Source organism: Bos indicus x Bos taurus, chromosome 16 (genome assembly GCF_003369695.1).
Source record: "Bos indicus x Bos taurus breed Angus x Brahman F1 hybrid chromosome 16, Bos_hybrid_MaternalHap_v2.0, whole genome shotgun sequence".
NCBI classification, from domain to species: domain Eukaryota; kingdom Metazoa; phylum Chordata; class Mammalia; order Artiodactyla; family Bovidae; genus Bos; species Bos indicus x Bos taurus.
This window is the reverse complement of record NC_040091.1, coordinates 38,847,453-38,866,159: the sequence shown is the minus strand read 5'-3', so window position 1 is coordinate 38,866,159 and position 18,707 is coordinate 38,847,453. Positions and strand designations below refer to the sequence as shown.

Sequence of the window (18,707 nt, the reverse complement as noted above, 5' to 3'; positions counted from 1 at the left end):
TACTGGTGAGAGCAGGAAAGCACGGGCAACCTAAAGAGAAACTCTTGGCTGAAGAAGACACCTGCATGCTGCAACCCATGGGGTTAAAGAGAGAACACGGTACCAGTTACTTCAACAAGCCAGTTAAGAGGAGACCAATACTGCACAAGTGACAAGACTGACCGCATTTTGGGGTAAAGGCAAGGATATCAGGGATATGAAGTATTATTAAATGGCTTCAAGTTTCCAAACAAAGAGCTGGCATGAAGAGCTGACATAAAGACTGTTTTGTTGTTCCCCATTTACTTTTTCCTCGGTCCCTTAACGCCTATGGCTTTTCCCATTTTAAAGAGAAAACAACATTAAGGAACAAGGTAGAAGAATAGTAAGAAAACTAGAGAAGTGCTCTGAAGCTCCAGAGACACTTCTGGGCCCCATGCTAGTTCCACTGAACTCCTGTTCTTTTAGCATTGACAATTGCAAATTCCTAAGTTTAGCCTCTTTCACTACTTATATCTTTTCTACTGAGTTTTCCACCAGTTAACTAGGAACCAATACTCATACTCATTCTCTCATTCTTCCCACTGGTTTTTTAGGAACATTACTCACTGGAACATTACTTTCTGTAACCATACAGAAAGGGAAGGGTAACAAAACCAACAAAATCAGAAGTAAATACACTTTCAAGAAATGAAGTAACAATATCAACACTCATAGGGCTAGGCCTACCTTATCCTAACATGATCAATGATTTCCTTCTTACATTTTTCAATTTGGGGTGTCCTTTTCATGTCCCACACAATTCCTCCATGTTCCTCAGTGAAGAGGCCCCAGATTGGGAAGTCTCTTACCTATTATTCTCCATCAATAAATATTACAAGGAGGAGAATATTGGGTGCTAAGAAAAATGGCCATTTATAGATTAGCCACCATTTACTGAGCACTTACTATGTTTAATCAATGTGTTAAGTGTGCCTTGGGTTTCTGACATCATCTTGTTTAATCTTCTCTGAGGTTATATTATAACTATTATCATCATCATCCCATTTCACAGAGAAATTGACAAAAATATAAGGATTAAGTATGATGCTCAAGGTCACACAGCAAGTAAACAGCAGAACCAGGATTTGAATCTAGATTCAAATCCTTAGGCCCAGGCCCTAAGATCCAGTTAAACTACTACACCAAAATGCCCTCTTCCCAGACATCCAGGTTCCAGTGGAATTCATTTAAAACTTAGAAGAATTACCTTTTGATATATACAATTCCACTGGTTCCCTTGCCCTAACAATGAGTCCCAACCATGTACCACAGGAAAAATTGGTTTAGGGCATTCACTTGATTATTCTAAAGTGTGTTTACCTGATTAAGACAACAACGCTATTTGAAATGGGGTGAGACCCAACTATCATGAAAGCGATTCCCACTTAATAGTTTTTACAATCCTTCCCCTTGAACAAACACAAAACCTTCGTAACAAAGTGGAGGGTCAGTGAAAGAGAGACATGTAGCTGGGTTGGAAAGTTACATAATCCAAACTTACCTTTTTGGTACACTTCTTGACAGTGTTTATTAATTCTTGTATTACCAGATCTACACTCTTCAAGGAAGGCCCCTTCAGCTTTACAATTTGTTTTTTGACTATTGCCTCAAATGCCATGTCTGGAGTAAACAACCCTGTCCTGGATATAAGAAAGAAAACAGCATGTTAGATATTTTAAATTGAATGATAATCAGTACTCTTTTAACAATGTTTTAATTGGCATGATACTTAAACTAAGCATGAAAAATCCTCATTTAAAAAGTACACAGTGATTAATTCTATTCACAGCATCATTTGTAATATCTTTAATACATTCTATAGATGATTAACACTACCTAAAAACAGTTTCCCAAATGTTTTCAAGGCCCATAATGTGACCTTCAATATTTAACTGTCATTTGTCTCATCTCACTCTTTCACAGCAGGACAAAGGAATGCTACAATAGAAGTGGTGTCCTAAATGTACATTTCTGTTTCTAAAGTATTCCAAAAACAATCCTTTCTTGTCCTTCATGGAGTAGGAAATGATCTTCATATTTTGAACACTGAAACAGTAGCATTCCTAAACTATATAACATATTCTTTCCTGGAGAGCTATATTATACTAAGTTCAGAGGTTCCCAGTTTGAGATCCTGGGGTGCTGGAGAAAAAAAAAAAAAGACAGTTAAGTGGAACTAGCTTTTTAGGACCCTGAATGCCTAAATTGTGAATTTACAAAAATAACAAATGATAACCAAAGTAACAAGAATCTTTTTCATCTGGCTGGAATCAATTCAAACTGGTGTCACAACAGGGCTTTTCTAACGCTGTGCAGAAGCTCAGGAAAGCAGGTATATGCATGTGTGTGTGTGTGTTTCACAAAAAATGAAAAATTATTACTCACATCTAAACAAAAGGACAATGGAAAAAATCTACTGTAAAAGGGATCTTGAACCCTGACAAACACTATGCCCACAGATATGCAGGCTCCAGACACTGGTGGCTGATCTCCCCATCCTAGACTTTCCTCCCTTCCCCTTATTTGATTACCCTCTCTTCCTTCAACACTCAATTTTATGGTATCTCTTTGGAGAGTTTCCTCTACACTTTCCTTTTAGCAGCCTCATTCTATGTCTCTTATTTGCTTAGCACTTTGTGCCCTCCTCCATGAAACGACTTAGCAGCAGCAGCAGCAGCAGCAGCAGTAGCAGTCATACTATACTGTTAACTGTAACTTCTCCACTTTGGATACAGAATACAATACACGTTGTTTGAAGTGAAAGTGAAGTCGTTCAGTCATGTCCAACTCTTTGTGACCCTGTGGACTGTAGCCCACCAGGCTCCTCCATCCATGGGATTCTCCAGGCAAGAATACTGGAGTGGGTTGCCATTTCCTTCTCCAAACTACTTCTCCAGACTACACGTTGTTTAGTCTGACGTTAAAACTGTTCCCCTGTCTGTCGCTAATCTTCCTTGTGGTTCTTTTCCTCCTTCCTCTCATGCACATGAGGTTTCAGCCAAACCAGACCATTTGCCTTTCCACAAACATATTCATGCTAATATTTTATGCCTTTTCCTTCATCTAAGATGTTCATTTCACTTTTCCCACAATTTCAGCCTGTCCAAATCCCACCTGTGCTTCAAAGGCCAGATCAAAGCAACCACTTCCCACAGCTCGCTTTCTACAGTCCTGCCACTGACTTGGTCTTCCTTCTCTGAACCCCAGCATCTTATTTTGCACTACAGTGATCTGAGCACATATTTTGGTCCTAGGACTATCCTAGTAAGAAGAGTCATTAGAGCATTTATCTTTGTTTTCCCCACAAGGAGGGATCCCTTGCTCATCACTGGCATTCAGTGTTAGCAGAACAAAGAAGGACCATCAAATCCTCACTGAGCAAAGGTGGTTTCTATTATTCAAATATCTAATAGAATCAGTTGAGAACAAAACATTTTAAATTAAGTATATTTAAAAGCCTAAATAATTGCATTATTAGCATGTGTTATACTCAGGACATTGTGCACTTCTTATCATTTTGTGTGTGTGTGCATGCATTTTAGTTGCTAAATCGTGTCCAACTCTTGCAATCCCATGGACTGTAGCCTGCCAGGCTCCTGTCCATGCAAATCTCCAGGCAAGAATACTGGAGTGGGTTACTGTTTCATTCTCCAGGGATGTTCCCCACCCAGGGATCAAACCCGCAGCTCCTGCATTGCAGGTGGACTCTTTACCACTGAGTCACCAACCAGCTTATAGGCAAATTAACTCCAGCATAATAGTAACAGTCAATCTCTTCTGTTGGTGGACATGTAAATCAGAAATCTATAATCCTGAATCCTGAATTTTTGCAGTTACATTCAATAAAAACGTAATCAGTAAAAACTTTTAAAAGTCAAATAAAAACACTGTATTTAGTTAAGCAAAAATACTTTTTTGATCCCTCTCCCAAAACATAATTTGGTTCTATTGCATTTATCAGACTAATACGTGTGAATACTAGCTCTGTTCAGCTAAAGAGAAAGACAGAGTTTCTATACCAAATGTCTTCTGAGGTTGAGGGAGAGGGAAGAGAATTAATAGGGAACTTAGAAATCCTGTTGATGGTTAAGAAAAACACACTGGATGTGGTTAGAGATGTTCTCTCCTTTTCACTTTATGAATGCATATTTACATATTTACCCCGTCTTGCCTGGAGAATCCCAGGGACAGGGGAGCCTGGTGGGCTGCCGTCTATGGGGTCGCACAGAGTCAGACACGACTGAAGTGACTTAGCAGCAGCAGCAGCAGAGTAGACCTTCCAAATTTCATAAGGATAAATTCAAATGTCATAACTCCTTTGGAAAATCACCCATCACGGTCACACTCAGTGTCAAGTTTTGCTCTCTCAGTTTCTGTTCCTCAAATAGTCTCAAGCTGGCCCTGAGGCAGAATCTGGGACACAATCAACCGATAGACTGGGGACCCCCTCCTTCATGTAAGATCATCATGAAGTAGGCAACCTAAGTCTTCTGACCTTGAATCAATTTAGCATATGCTCCATTACATTGAATTTAGCCCTCTAAACACGAACTCACAAAATGTGCTTTAAATTCATTTATTTTCTTATCCCAGTTCTTTAATAAAAATAGATGAGGATAATCCCACTTTATATGAGGGGGAATTCAGGCACAAGTTCTCCTCCCAACCACCTCTCTGCTCTCCTTCTGTATTTCTAACTCCAGTCCAAATGCAGGGCTCCCTGCTCCATGAACACGTGCTGCTCTTGGCCACCTCCGTGCCTTTGCTCACACTACTTCCTCCACTCTAAGCTCCTTCTCATCTCCTCCAGCCTCAACAATCGCCTCTTACATCTCTTTGCATCGCCATCTACCCCATATACACACATATTCACATTTATACACAAAGACACCTTTCCTTGTTGAAATCATTCTTGTTTTCAAAACAGGCAAGTTTATTTGACTCTAAAATAACCACCTTCATTAATCTTCCCCAATCTTGCTCCATAAATCCAGTCAAAATTAATCCATCTAGTCTTGGTGTAAGTGATGATCACTTATGAGCAAGTCTGGCCTTTGCCTCTGAAATATACAGCTCTGGAGAACAAGGTCTTGTTCATCAGTAAATCCCCAATTGTCAAGAGCATGGTGCTGTGAGTGCAGACAGGGTTTTTGATTTTTCAGTGGAAAAAGACAATATGACAATACTAGAAATTATCATTGAACTCAAACAAGAATTTCCTATTTCTTATTTCTTACTCCCACCTCTACATTCTACTCTGCTCAGATGATGAAAAGGCTACTTCACTAGCCATTTATAAACACTAATTTTTTTATTAGCTTGAACTGAAGACAAGGAAAACGTGAAGCACTTGCCTGATACCATGTATGTTTTTGATTGCATAGCTTATTTCTCTTCGCAATTCTTTCTCATTGAACTCCATCTGTGGAAGCAAAATGAGCCACAGTTATGACACTCAATTCCTCTGAATAATAATATTGTTGAATATTTAAAAATGAGAACAACTTTACTCCATTATTAATAAATGGATACTCATGTCTTTCCTAACCTAAATCCAGATGGTCAAGACATCTGTTTATATAAAGTTCAAGGCAACACAGAATGTTAGGGATTTCTGGGAGTTTTAGTGCAGCAGATTTTAACTCTTTTATAGATAAGGAGTGCTGCACATAAAGGATGTCTTCTGTACATAAATCTGGCCATTCATTTGAAATATATAATTCTTCACTCTTTTGCTGAATGTAGTAAATGTCTTCACAGACAAATGCATACATAGGTGTCACCTGATGTACAACAGTAGTCCAGCTGTGTTGAGAATTAACAATGGCTGTCTCTTCTCCCTGGCCATGTTAAGCACCTGAGTTCAAAATTCATTTAAAAGAGGAAATTAATAATATTTTGCCAATCCTACACAGGATAGAGTACTGTATTAAAATTTTCCCAGAAGTTCTAGGTACCTTAAATTTATTGAAAGTAGGATCAAAGTGTCATAGAGCTTAGACCTGAAAGGGATATCAAGAGAACATTTGGGTCAGCCCCTAACTTTTGAGATTTGGCCTCTCCAACCTCATTGCCTGTCCATTTCCTGCCCCCCTCACACTTTATGCCATAGAACAATGAACTGCTTTAGTTCTACACCTCAGCCTTTACCACTCCTCCCTTTCTGTCTGGAAAAATCTCTTCCTCAACCCCACCCTACCTATTCCTGCTTAACTAGCTGCTCAACCTTCTTAGCTCAGAAGCCAAGCTCCCTTACACAGTCAGGCTGGGATTCGTTTCTGTGGACTGTGTTTCCATAGCACCCTGTGCTGAAGTTTATCACTTTTCTTAACACATATTAATGAAACTGTCTATTTACCCATCTGCCTCCCACACCAAGACATAAGTACATGCCTCTGTATGTGAGACAGGTAACACAGTCCCTAAAACTACCTCGCTGCCTATGGGGCATTTCAAACTTAACATCTCTGAAACAAAACTCTTGGTTCATACCTCCACACTGAACTTTTTCTCAGTTTCCTCATCTGATGGACACTAACATTTGCTCAGTTGTGCAAGTCAAAATCTTGGGAGTCATCTTGAATCTTCTCTTTTTTGCATTTCCCATAACAATCCAAGCCCCATTAATCCTTTCTTCAAAATCATGAATCCATCCACTTCTTTCAAGCCTCTCTGTTGAGGCATTTCTACTATAAAGCTAAAGAAGTTTAAGTTTCAGAACTTCTCTCTTGCATAAATTCCTTACAAGACCCTGTGCCTGTGTGTTTATAATTTTGCATTCTTCAAGAGGGGTCCCCAAATTGTATAGGCTTCAGGTCCCCAACAAAGTGGATTCACCCCTGCTTCGGCCCTACTGTTTAACCCATCTTGTCTCCTTCAATTCACTTTTGCTCCTTTATAATCCAACCAGACAGTGGTCTTTTAAAATCACCAACCAAATCAGGTCACACTTTTTCTTAAAACTCTCCCTGGACTTCCCATTGTTAAATGTAAGCACTTTATCACAACCTATAAAGCTCTGCATAAACTGGGCACTTCCTTTATCTGAATTCATTTTCTGCCCCCTCCCCTTCACAGCTCTGCACCAGCCTCAGTTGTTCCTCACCTGCTACACAGGTGCTTGCTTTAGGGCCTTGTCCTTGGCATCTTGCCTTAAACAACCTTCTTCCTTCAGATCCTTATAGCTGACCTCTTCATGCCATTCTGGTCATGCTTTAAGGGCCCCATAGTCAGAGAGACCTTGCCTGAACATTCCATCAAAAGTGGCTAATCTAATCCCATTCTCTCTCATATTTCATCATGTAATAATACTAGATTTTTTTTTTTTTTACTTTGTCTATTTGTCAATTTTCTGTCTTTTGTCACCCGATAGTATCTCTGTCTTGATCCCTGGCACCTAAGATCACTGGTACACAGTAGATGCTCAAGAAACATTTGTAAATAAATTAGACAACAAATAAGCATCACAGGAACCTGTTAGTAGTTGTTGAATTATTGAAATATCATTAGATTCCATTAAATAAAATAAGAACCATCAGTAAGAAAATAACTTCCCTCCTGAATTTCACTACCTGAGTAAGAAGGTTTTTGTTTAAAGAATTATCTTAGTCCCATACCATTCATATAACATTTTATGAACAGTTATGTAGAACAGAAAATAGAAATGAAATAAAACAAAAGGAAAGAATAACATTTGGTACAAACCTTTACTATCTCAAAAGGAAAGCGTTCATGGAATATACGATTGATTTTAGCACCCCCTGAGAGCTCCAGGGTGTCTACTTGATCCCCTGACCCTTCAATTCTCTTCTCAAAATCCACAGCAAATTGTTGAACCATCCTGTATTGCAAAAGAGAAATAAATTCAAGTTAAAGTTACAAGGCTTCGCATTTTTTATCTGAATTTGCTATGGTTATTCCTCAGAACCCTTTTCCTGGTGTTCTTAGTGGCACCTACTGGCAGAATTAACAATGCACTCTAGTCAGTGCTCAAAATGTAACTATATGAAATACACATTATCAAGATTTATTTCAGACATCTAATTTAAAATATATACTTTAAATATCTGCATCATTAAATAAACATTCTGCCATTTAGCTGCAACTATAAAACGGCATTTTAAAATACTTAAATTAGAAATACACTACCACGTGTAAAATTGATAGCTAGTAGGAGGCTGCTGTATAACACAGGGAGCCCAGCCCAGCACTCTGTGACAACCTAGAGGGGTGGGATATAGGGTGGGGTGGAAGGAGGTTCAAGAGAGAGAGAGCATATGTATATACTTAGGGCTATTTCACGTTGTTGTACGCAGAAACCAACATAACATTGTAAAGCAATTATCCTCCGATTAAATTTTTAAAAAATCATCTAAGCAATAAAACTTCATATAAAATAGTAACATGAGGCAGGACTCCTGTGACATCACTATCACCTGGTGTTCCAACTGCTCCAGCAGAGTACTCTCATACTTTATGAGCTACTCTCTTCCCTGACCTCAGCATCACAGACCTCATTCTGCCAGAACAATGCAAATTTCTGGCCCTCCACCCTTGCCCCTCTGCAACTAACTCTAGCCTTGTTTTTCAATGACTCCCTAAAATTTAATAAAATGAAAGCTCCTGACCCCATCACCTAAGATTCTCCAGGGTCTGGCCCTGGATGCCTCATCTCTTACTACTCATCCCCACTCACCTTCCAAACCAACTAAAAAGAAGCTATTTGGAGGTCCCCATGAGTACCATGTCTCTGTGCTTTTACACTCATTTTCCTTTCTGCTCTGCCTTATGCTTCTTTGTCTGGCTAGTTATCATCTGTCCTTCAAGACTCAATTTAAGCATTAGTTTTTTCAGGAAGCTTTCCATGATCCACAACTCTATCTACCACCACCACTCACTGCCACCCAGATGAAGGACCCCTTCTCAGCTTCCTCAGCATATTTTCAGCAGAGCATGTAGCAGACGGCATCACCATCACTCATCTATCAGTCTCTCTCCTAAGGGCATGGACCATGCATATGATTTATTATCCCCTGCTTGGCATATGAGAGGTACTCAGCAAATTCAATGAAGGAATGGATTACCTCAAGACAGTTGGTAAAAAACAAAGCAAAAAAATATGTTATACAGAAAAAATGACAGTTGTATTTATGACTAGTAGGTTTAGAAAGTCTCAATTCTGACACACTGAAACTATTTTTAAATCCAAAATCTACTATATTGAGAAAAAATTCAAACCACCTAAAATCTTAATCTTTTATTCTCTTTCATTAAAATTATGGATGAAGTAAAAGGAACTTCAAATATTTAGGCCTAAAAATCTAGAATATAACTGGATATAGCTATGTTCATGTATGTGCTAATATTAATCTAATTTTAAACACCTGGAAAGGTATGAAACATTGGGAAACACCTGAAAATTCACCTCTAGCTACTCCTTTCCCATTCCCTACACCCCAGCCACCTGGCCCACTAGAACAAGTTGTAGCGAAGTTCACACTATTCTCTTGACTTCCTTCTTCCACCTGACAAACTCCTCCCATACTTCAGGGTCTCATTCAAGTGAGTTCACACCCTTCCTAGCATGTATCTGCTCTTTATCTGGTCTTCCTTAACATTTAATACTTACCAGAAATGTAGCATTTATCAGACTTTAACAGTTAGTTGTTTATATATCTGTTTCTGCTGCTCTACTGTGGTTTCTTCTTGAGGGTTAAAAATCATATTCATTTTTGAATCCGTAGTAGATAGCACAGAGCCAGACATCAAAGAGAACACAGAGATGTGAGCAAGGCAAGAGAAAGTAATGAAGAAAGGGAGGGAGGGAGAGAGGCAGGAAGGAAAGAAGGAGGTGAATCAGCTCCCTACAAGGGAGGAATCCAACTGTGGAAAATTGTAATGAGTCCAATGGAATCACAGAGGCAAGACCTAGTCTTTACAAAGACAACAGTTTCAGTTGAACGTTAAGATGATGACCTAGGGCCTAAACAGAAATAGCTTTCCTTTCTCTGTAACTTGAAGACTTTTAATAGGAGCTTAACCAAAGCCAAGAAGAAAAAGAAAAGATAAACTATGAGAGAGTTGAATCCAAGAAAAAAAATTTTTCCTCTGTATGATCTTACTGTTTTTTACATGGAGGAATACAAGATAATGCATTGAATATGTTACATAAATAATTTTAACATTTAGAAATCCTCCTACAAATAAAAGGAATTAGGTTGTGCATTTTAAAAGCCATATTAGGGGTATTTGATTACAAGAGTGCAGAGAGAAAGGGGCCATAGGAAGTGGCAAGCATCATCTTTAGAGATGGACTTCAGATATCCAGGGATGTAAGCTGGTCAGTGGGGGTCTTCTGGTGGAGAGAGACCTGGGGCAATTTGAAGCACAGGGATAAAAGGATAGATGAGGCTGGAAGGAGCTAAAAGAAGGAATGAGGGTAAAAGACATAAGGGGATGGCAATCCTCCAACAACTCTGCTATCCTAACCCAAGAACCCTCAGGGATAAATCTAATAACCCAAGGATAAGAAGAAAAGATCTTGAAGGAGTAAAAAGACACTTGGCAGTTTTCACATTTGTGTATTTAAAGGTCTACATTAAAATCATTACCAAATAGGAAAAAAAAACTTAAATGTGCCCTACTGTCTGTAGTTTTTAAAATTAAATCCTTGGTTCTCACTGCACTGAAAAATACACACAGACAGATGATATAAAATGACTGAAGTAAAAAAGATAATAAGTACATGTGATACCAACAGAAACAGTTGCACAATCCAGATGACATTTTCAACAGGAACCTAGCCCACTTTTAAAGACTAAGGGCAAACAACCCTACTGAGTTATCACTGTTGGTTTTGCTCATTTACTGAATCCAATTAGAAAAACACAATAAAACTGGGCAGAGGATTGGGCATTGGTTAAATTTATAATGACAGAATTAAGATCAACAACTATTCTTCAAGAAAACAAAGATTCGAGGCTTATTTTATGACATATACAAAGCCTCATATACTTTACTTCTATGGGAAAAAAACCTAGAAACTAGCATGATAAATAGACTAAGGAAAAAGCAAACTGAAGAAATGAGTTTCAAGTGCTGAACAAGGGAAGGGCAAGGTGACTCACTGCAGCAATGCTTTCGTCTTCCGGGTGGGGTCCTCTGGCTTGAAGTTTTTGTAGGCTTCTACTTCATGTTCTATGGACAGCAACTGGCCCTGTAGTTTGTTCCTGAAGTTGGGCAGGGTGTCTCGAATGTGGTTGGTAAGTTGCTAAATAAAACAAAACAAATTCATGCACACATATAAGAGACGGAAGTTCAATTCAGAAGATAAAAATTGGCCTTCACTGTTTTCCAGATCACTCAAAACCTTAGAAAGTCATACACACATGTGAGTCTGACTGTGTAGACAGATGTGAGAAGTTCCAGCTCTCTCCTCCACTGCCTACACCCCAGGTCAAAATTCCCTCAGCTAAAGTCACTAGCTGAGACTATCTCTTTACATCGGGGATACCCTATTAAAAGGCAGCTAAGTTTACTAATGAAGCTGCCTAATGACACCTTAGTATGGACTAATCTGTCAGATAAGCTACCCTGTGAAAAGGAACCTTAAGTTAGAATGTGATACAAATGAAAGAAGCAGAGAATGACAGGTGCTGCCTGAATTCTCAGAACCAAAAGGCTCACCCACCAGTGGAGCTCATTCATACCCATGTACCTGTCAGTTGTTAACTTCCTTTCCATTCTATAGCTCAGGCAGGTGTTTCCTCTTTCCTCCATCTTTAGGCCCCAGTCCAACTGTGGTTAGTCCCTAGCTTACACCCTCAACAGGTTGTATATAAAAAGCCCTGGTATTGATACCTCTACCTAACCACTTGCTTTGGCATTTCCACTGAAGTCATCTGCTGACACCTCAAGCTTAGGATAAAGAAAATTCTCTAACAGATTTTCTAAGAGGGACAAAACTAATTGAGAATAAAGGTGGGATATAAACTCAGATTGATTAGCCCTCTGACTAATGCTCTTTCTGTTACAATATAATTAAGTCTGAATTAACAGGAAAAAAGATCACCTTTTTGCATGGCTTAAGAAATAAACTCAGAATCAAGAGAAATGTAAATGTTATAGAAATCTAGGAAAAAGAATAATAAATTTAAAGTCAGTGAGTCGATTCAGTCACTCAGTTGTGTCCAATTCTTTGTGACCCCATGGACCACAGCATGCCAGGCCTCCCTGTCCATCACCAACTCCCAGAGTTTATCCAAATTCATGTCCATTGAGTTGGTGATGCCATCCAACCATCTCATCCTCTGTCGTCCCCTTCTCCTCCTACCTTCAATCTTTCCCAGCATCAGGGTCTTTTCAAATGAGTCAGTAGTTTGCATCAGGTGGCCAAAGTATTGGAGTTTCGGCTTCAGCATCAGTCCTTCCAATGAATATTCAGGATTGATTTCCTTTATGATTGACTGGTTTCATCTCATTGTAGTCCAAGGGACTCTCAAGAGTCTTCTACAACACCACAGTTCAAAAGCATCAATTCTTCGGTGCTCAGCTTTCTTTATAGTCAATCTCTCACATCCATACATCACTACTGGAGAAACCATAGCCTTGACTAGATGGACATTTGTTGGCAAAGTAATGTCTCCGCTTTTGAATATGCTATCTAGGTTGGTCATAACTTTCCTTCCAAGGAGTAAGTGTCTTTTAATTTCATGGCTGCAGTCACCATCTGCAGTGATTTTGGAGACTAAAAAAATAAGGTCAGCCACTGTATCCACTGTTTTCCCATCTATTTGCCATGAAGTGATGGGACTGAATGCCATGGTCTTAGTTTTCTGAATGTTGAGCTTTAAGGCAACTTTTTTACTCTCCTCTTTCACTTTCATCAAGAGGCTCTTTAGTTCTTCTTTGCCTTCTGCCATAAGGGTGGTATAACCTGCATATCTGAGGTTATTGATATTTCTCCTGGAAATCTTGATTCCAGCTTGTGCTTCATCCATCTCAGCGTTTCTCATGATATACTGTGCACATAAGTTAAATAAGCAGGGTGACAATACACAGCCTGACGTACTCCTTTCCCGATCTGGAACCAGGCTGTTGTTCCATGTCTAGCTCTAGCTATTTCTTCCTGACCTGCATACAGATTTCTCAGGAGGGAAGTCAGGTGGTCTTGTATTCCTATCTCTTGAAGAATTTTCCAAAGTTTGTTGTGATCCACGTACTCAAAGGCTTTGGCATAGTCAATAAAGCAGAAATAGATGTTTTTCTGGATCTCTCTCGCTTTTTCAATGACCTAGCAGATGTTGGCAATTTGATCTCTGGTTCCTCTGCCTTTTCTAAATCCAGCTTGAACATCTGGAAGTTCAAGGTTCATGTACTGTTGAAGCCTGGCTTGGAGAATTTTGAGCATTACTTTACTAGCGTGTGAGATGAGTGCAATTGTGCAGTAGTTTGAGCATTCTTTGGCATTGCCTTTCTTTGAGATTGGAATGAAAACTGACCTTTTCCAGTCCTGTGGCCACTGTTGAGCTTTCCAAATTTGGTGGCATATTGTGTGCAGCACTTTCACAACATCATCTTTTAGGATTTGACATAGCTCAACTGGAATTCCATCACCTCCACTAGCTTTGTTTGTGTGATGCTTAATAAGGCCTATTTGACTTCACATTCCAGAATGTCTGGCTCTAGGTGAATGATCACACCATCATGATTACCTGCGTCCTGAAGATCTTTTTTGTATAGTTCGTCTGTGTATTTTAAATTTAAAATAAGGGGAATAAGATAAGTAGACCCAAACCAACTGAAGAACCATTTAAAATCATTTATGTTTATCCGAGCTTACCCATGTGCATGCTAATCACTTAGTTCTTTCCAACTCTTTGCAACCCTATGGACAATAGCTCTGTCCATGGGGATTCTCCAGGAAAGAATACTGGAGTGGGTTGCCATGCCCTTCTCCAGGGGATCTTCCCAACCCAGGGATCGAACCCAGGTCTCCCATATTGCAGGCAGATTCAAGGTTATCTGGATATTCAAGGTTATCTGGATATATCTATTCAATAAATCAAGTTATTTAACTGTCAATAGTTCACACCTATCCTAAAACCTTGTCCATAGTTATGACTTGTTAGAATAGGAAAAAGGAGTCCAGAATGGCAGTGGCTAAAAGACAAGGAAGGGAAAAGCTTGAGAAAATAGAACAAAGGAAGGTCTGAGGACCACAGTGAGGACCTCAGGTAGAACAAACAGCACTCCTGGCTAGCCTAATTTACATAGGGCAAGCCCAGGGGGAGGAGATAAAAACCACATAAAAAGAGGAGCCAAAGGGCCGGGGGTAACTCCCCTCTTCTCTTCTTGTCTTTTGGGTCGGCATGCCCTCATGCCTGAAGGATGTATTTTCCTTTATTTTCTAAATAAAACTGAGCTGTAACATGGAGCTGTAACACCGATCTGTCTGAGAGCTGTGACAGGGTCTGTCCAAGGGCTGTGACAGGGTCTGTCCAAGGGCTGTAATCTGGTCCGTCACTTCAAATTTCTGTTGGGACGAGACAGAACTGAGGAAATTCCACACTCCTCCAACAGACTTATCATGTTATTCCCCTGGCATGTGTTGCCATTATGGTTTTGAAGCAGAAAATAAAAGAATGGAGAAGACTGCATTCCCAGTAGCAATGCCCAAGAACAAACCCCAGATCTAAGAGTAATAGTAACCACTTGACTGACTTTCCTAACTTCTCTTCTTGGAAGTGTTAACCTCAACATGACTGAAATCAAGTACCTAATATTCCCTTCAGAAGTTTCTCCATCTTGGTGATTTCATAATAACCTGGAACTTGGGAGTTATCCTTGACTTTCCCTCTCTGTCAATCACTAGAGCTAATCCACTGCCAAGTTCTCAATTTTCCCAAATATGCCCCAAATCTGATTCATTTTCCATCTCCACTGGCACTAACCAAGACCAGGCTACCATCATTTCTCACTTTGACTCATAAGTAAGAGGTCTTCTCAATTCTCTTTTTTTCTTTCTTCTCATTTCCCCATTTCTACTCTTGATCTTCCTATTTGCAACCACCATAATCATTTTAACCCACAGATGTGACTGTTATTCCCCTCCTCAGATTCCTTAAACAACTGACTCCCCAGGGCTCTTAGGATAACAACCAAAATCTTTAACTTTGCTTACAAACACTATAGGATTCAGCCACTGCCTTCATCTCCACATTCTTCTCTTACAACTCACTCTCTGACCTCCAGCCATAATGATATTCTTTTCAATTCCTCAAAAATATCCTGTCCTTTTTTCAGTTTTTGCTATAGTAAGAGTCCCTCAGGGTCAGACGTGTTGGTACACATAAGATCAGCAATAAAATTATCCTAATTTCAGGAGACTTCCCTGGAAGTCCAGTGGTTAAAACAGTGTGCTTTCAATGCAAGGGTTCAATCCCTTGCTGGGGAACTAAGATCCCACATGCCATATGGCATGGCAAAAAAAAAAAAAAAAAATCCTAATTTCAAACACAGTGTGAAGATCCTTGAAGCAATAGAGAAACTGATTATACAGGAAATGAAAGATCTTTAGTATAATATTTATTCAATTTTCAGTCAACCAGAATCAGTTATGCCATACTTTATGGGTCACCTGTAATAACCAAATGGTCAAGCATACCTGTTCTACTTTTCCAGTATTCATATTTCTAACTTTATTATTTCTAATTATTTTAGTGACTTTTCTCTAAGTTTTTTTTTTCATTTATTTGCATTTTTCTTAGCCCAATACAGGTATGAGAGCAGAAATCAAAAAATAGTTTTATCAGAGCTAAATACATTGATAGAATATCATGATTCTTGCATGACAAACCAAACTTCCTTCTCCAAAACAAGTTAAAATTTTTTAAATGACAACTATATTATTGCTTTATGGCTTCCAAATATTCATCTACCCTTAATTTAAAAATACAAATTTTATATTAGTCTGTGTTACATCACTTAAAATACAAGTATACTACTGTTTTTTATTTTCTAAAACTGCTTCAATTGCTGCCTAAATTGTTCAGATATAATGTTACTAGTAGCCTACTGTTGTGTTAGCCTCTACTGACACCTAGGAGGGAACAATCAGAACAACTGTTAACTACTTGACTTATTTAAGTTCATAAATAAAAGTTAAAGCATACTTTTTGTGAGAAAAGTTGCTCACCATCTGAGTCAATGTAATCAAAACTTGGGGTGGAGGCTCTATACTCAATGACTATGATACAATTCTACTAGGGACTGGAAAATATATGAAAAAAAAGTACACTAAATTTTTATGGAAGAAATGTATATATGCATGAAGTTGCTCCTGCTAAGTCGCTTCAGTCGTGTCCGACTCTGTGCGACCCCATAGACGGCAGCCCACCAAGCTCCCCCGTCCCTGGGATTCTCCAGGCAAGAACACTGGAGTGGGTTGCCATTTCCTTCTCCAATGCATGAAAGGGAAAAGTGAAAGTGAAGTCACTCAGTCGTGTCCGACTCTTCGCGACCCCATGGTCTGCAGCCCACCAGGCTCCTCCATCCATGGGATTTTCCAGGCAAGAGTACTGGAGTGGGGTGCCATTGCCTTCTCCAATATGCATGAAGTGAGGGGAAGCAAAGGGCCTAATTCTATGTGTTATGAGGAAAGGGGTTATCTGGAAAAGTTTCTTAGATGAATGAAGATCAGTGATTGCTTATTTGTTTTTAAGATTGGAAATTAAGGATCAAACCAATCCTAAACAAAATCATAAAGAAATTTTAACTTAACCATCACAGATTGACATTTCAAAAAAAAAAACAGATGACAAGAGACAAACTTTTCAGAGAGATGCAAGTTTAACTCCTTAAAACAATTATATATTATGAACAAATATGTGCTAAAATGTGTTCCCCTGTTCACTGTTTGTAAATAAATACGTATTTCTGCTTAGTACACTATTCTTTCAATAATATTAAGGTGGATTCTGGTCATTTAGAATTACTAATGGCATGGGTCTAAGTATTCATATTCATCTTTTAACTTTTCTATTAATACTATTATGCTAAATAGTTCAGAAAAAAGTATAAAAATAAGAAATATGGATTCCAATAGCCATTCACATATTTTATAATTGTTCTTGTTGATTGAAAAACCATTTTTACCTGATTAAGGACCTTCTGAAGGTGTGGGGTCCCCATCCGATCAGCAATATGTCTGTAAGCCGGGTGTGAGAGAAAAAATTTCCTTTCTGCCAACATGGCAGCCTTTATGTCCTTCTTCCCATCTATGTCCTTCTGGCTCCTGTTTACCACCCCCACGTAACCTAAAACAAAACACACATCTATGGAGTTGGGGACACTTTTGGTTTCTTCTTCTGGGGAAATTTTAAAGCTGTCAAAGAGGCCAAATAAGAAAAGCAAAATAATTTTAAGAGTCTGAAGAACAGATCCCCTTACAAAACTCAATTTGGGATATCAGTATTTAATGAAGGCTGGACAATTTGGCTAATGTTGATTTTTTAGCATTAACAAAATAACGTCCTTTTGTCCTTAAAAGATCTGTGCATTTAAATAGAGTAAATCTCTAAGCAGCTTTGTCAGACAGCAGCAAGTAAATAATTCAGACTTAAACAGAATACATTTATACAGACTATGATGAATAATTATACCGTTCCTTCAAACCCCTTCCTTTTCCTGTTTTATTCCTATTGTTTGAAGGAATAGTTCTTTCTTTGGATCAATTTTACTACATTATTTGGGAACACCATGTCATTCCATAAAATGTTTAACTAAGCTTAAATCCATTCTTCTCAATGTGGAGGCATAAAAATTCAGCCTCCCACTGGTTTCCCAGTTGTTTCTCTGCCACACCATCAAAGAAAGTCCTGTATAGGACACATTACATTACCCCTGCGAAGTGGCAGCAGCTTATTCTCTAGAACATCCCTGGCATCCGTTCCTTCATCCATGAGATCCAGTTTGGTGATGACTCCAATGGTTCTCAGACCTGCACCACAAACAAAACCCACATTACACAATTTGCAGAGACCAACAAGTTTCAGAGACATATATGTCTCAATGTTAATTGCAAAGCACTCATATTTCTGGTTCTTTCCATGTTCCTCACCATCTTATTTTGTTTTCTAATCCACAACTATCCCATCTAGTAAATTTCAACAGGATGAGACAGAGAGCTGCAAAACGACCCATCCATAAGATAACTCTTGATCCAGGAGAGAAAAAACAAATAGCTGTTTCACCAAAATACTTATAAATGTATGAGTTTATTTTTGTACTACATGTACATAGAAATTATGTATTTAAATTATCCCCTCAAGGATTGCACACAGTATGGATGCTTTCATTTTATGCATTACATTATTAAAAACAAAAATAGATTACACATGGACCAGTGATGTGGGTATGTCAGAAACCAAAGCTTATTATTGATCCAGGTCTGAGCACTTGAGAGCAAACTATAAAGAGAAGAAAATTAGGTACAGGATACCATCATTACCAAAAATAAACTCACAAATCTCACATATTCATTGTTACTTAGAAAAAGAAATATGACTTAATGGAAAGAAGACTGAAATAGGAATTCTGAGCCATGGATTCTAGCCTTAAGATAAGTCACTTAACTCTCTGAGTCTCAGTTTTCCTCTTCTATAAAATAAACAGTTGGAAATCATGAA

At 38.7% G+C, this 18,707-nt stretch overlaps 1 protein-coding gene across 11 annotated transcripts in view; it reads right to left on the bottom strand.

Moving 5' to 3' along the window:
* DNM3 (dynamin 3) overlaps positions 1 to 18,707 on the bottom strand; it is a 649,041-nt gene that overhangs the window by 382,402 nt on the left and 247,932 nt on the right. For all 11 annotated transcript variants that reach the window (XM_027564824.1, XM_027564820.1, XM_027564823.1 and 8 more), the window contains exons 5-10: positions 17,921 to 18,019; positions 17,176 to 17,336; positions 11,148 to 11,290; positions 7,726 to 7,861; positions 5,376 to 5,443; positions 1,523 to 1,661 (exon numbers count right to left, since the gene is read on the bottom strand). In XM_027564824.1, the coding sequence (XP_027420625.1) occupies positions 1,523 to 1,661; positions 5,376 to 5,443; positions 7,726 to 7,861; positions 11,148 to 11,290; positions 17,176 to 17,336; positions 17,921 to 18,019 (746 nt within the window). The remainder of the gene's footprint in view (positions 1 to 1,522; positions 1,662 to 5,375; positions 5,444 to 7,725; positions 7,862 to 11,147; positions 11,291 to 17,175; positions 17,337 to 17,920; positions 18,020 to 18,707) is intronic.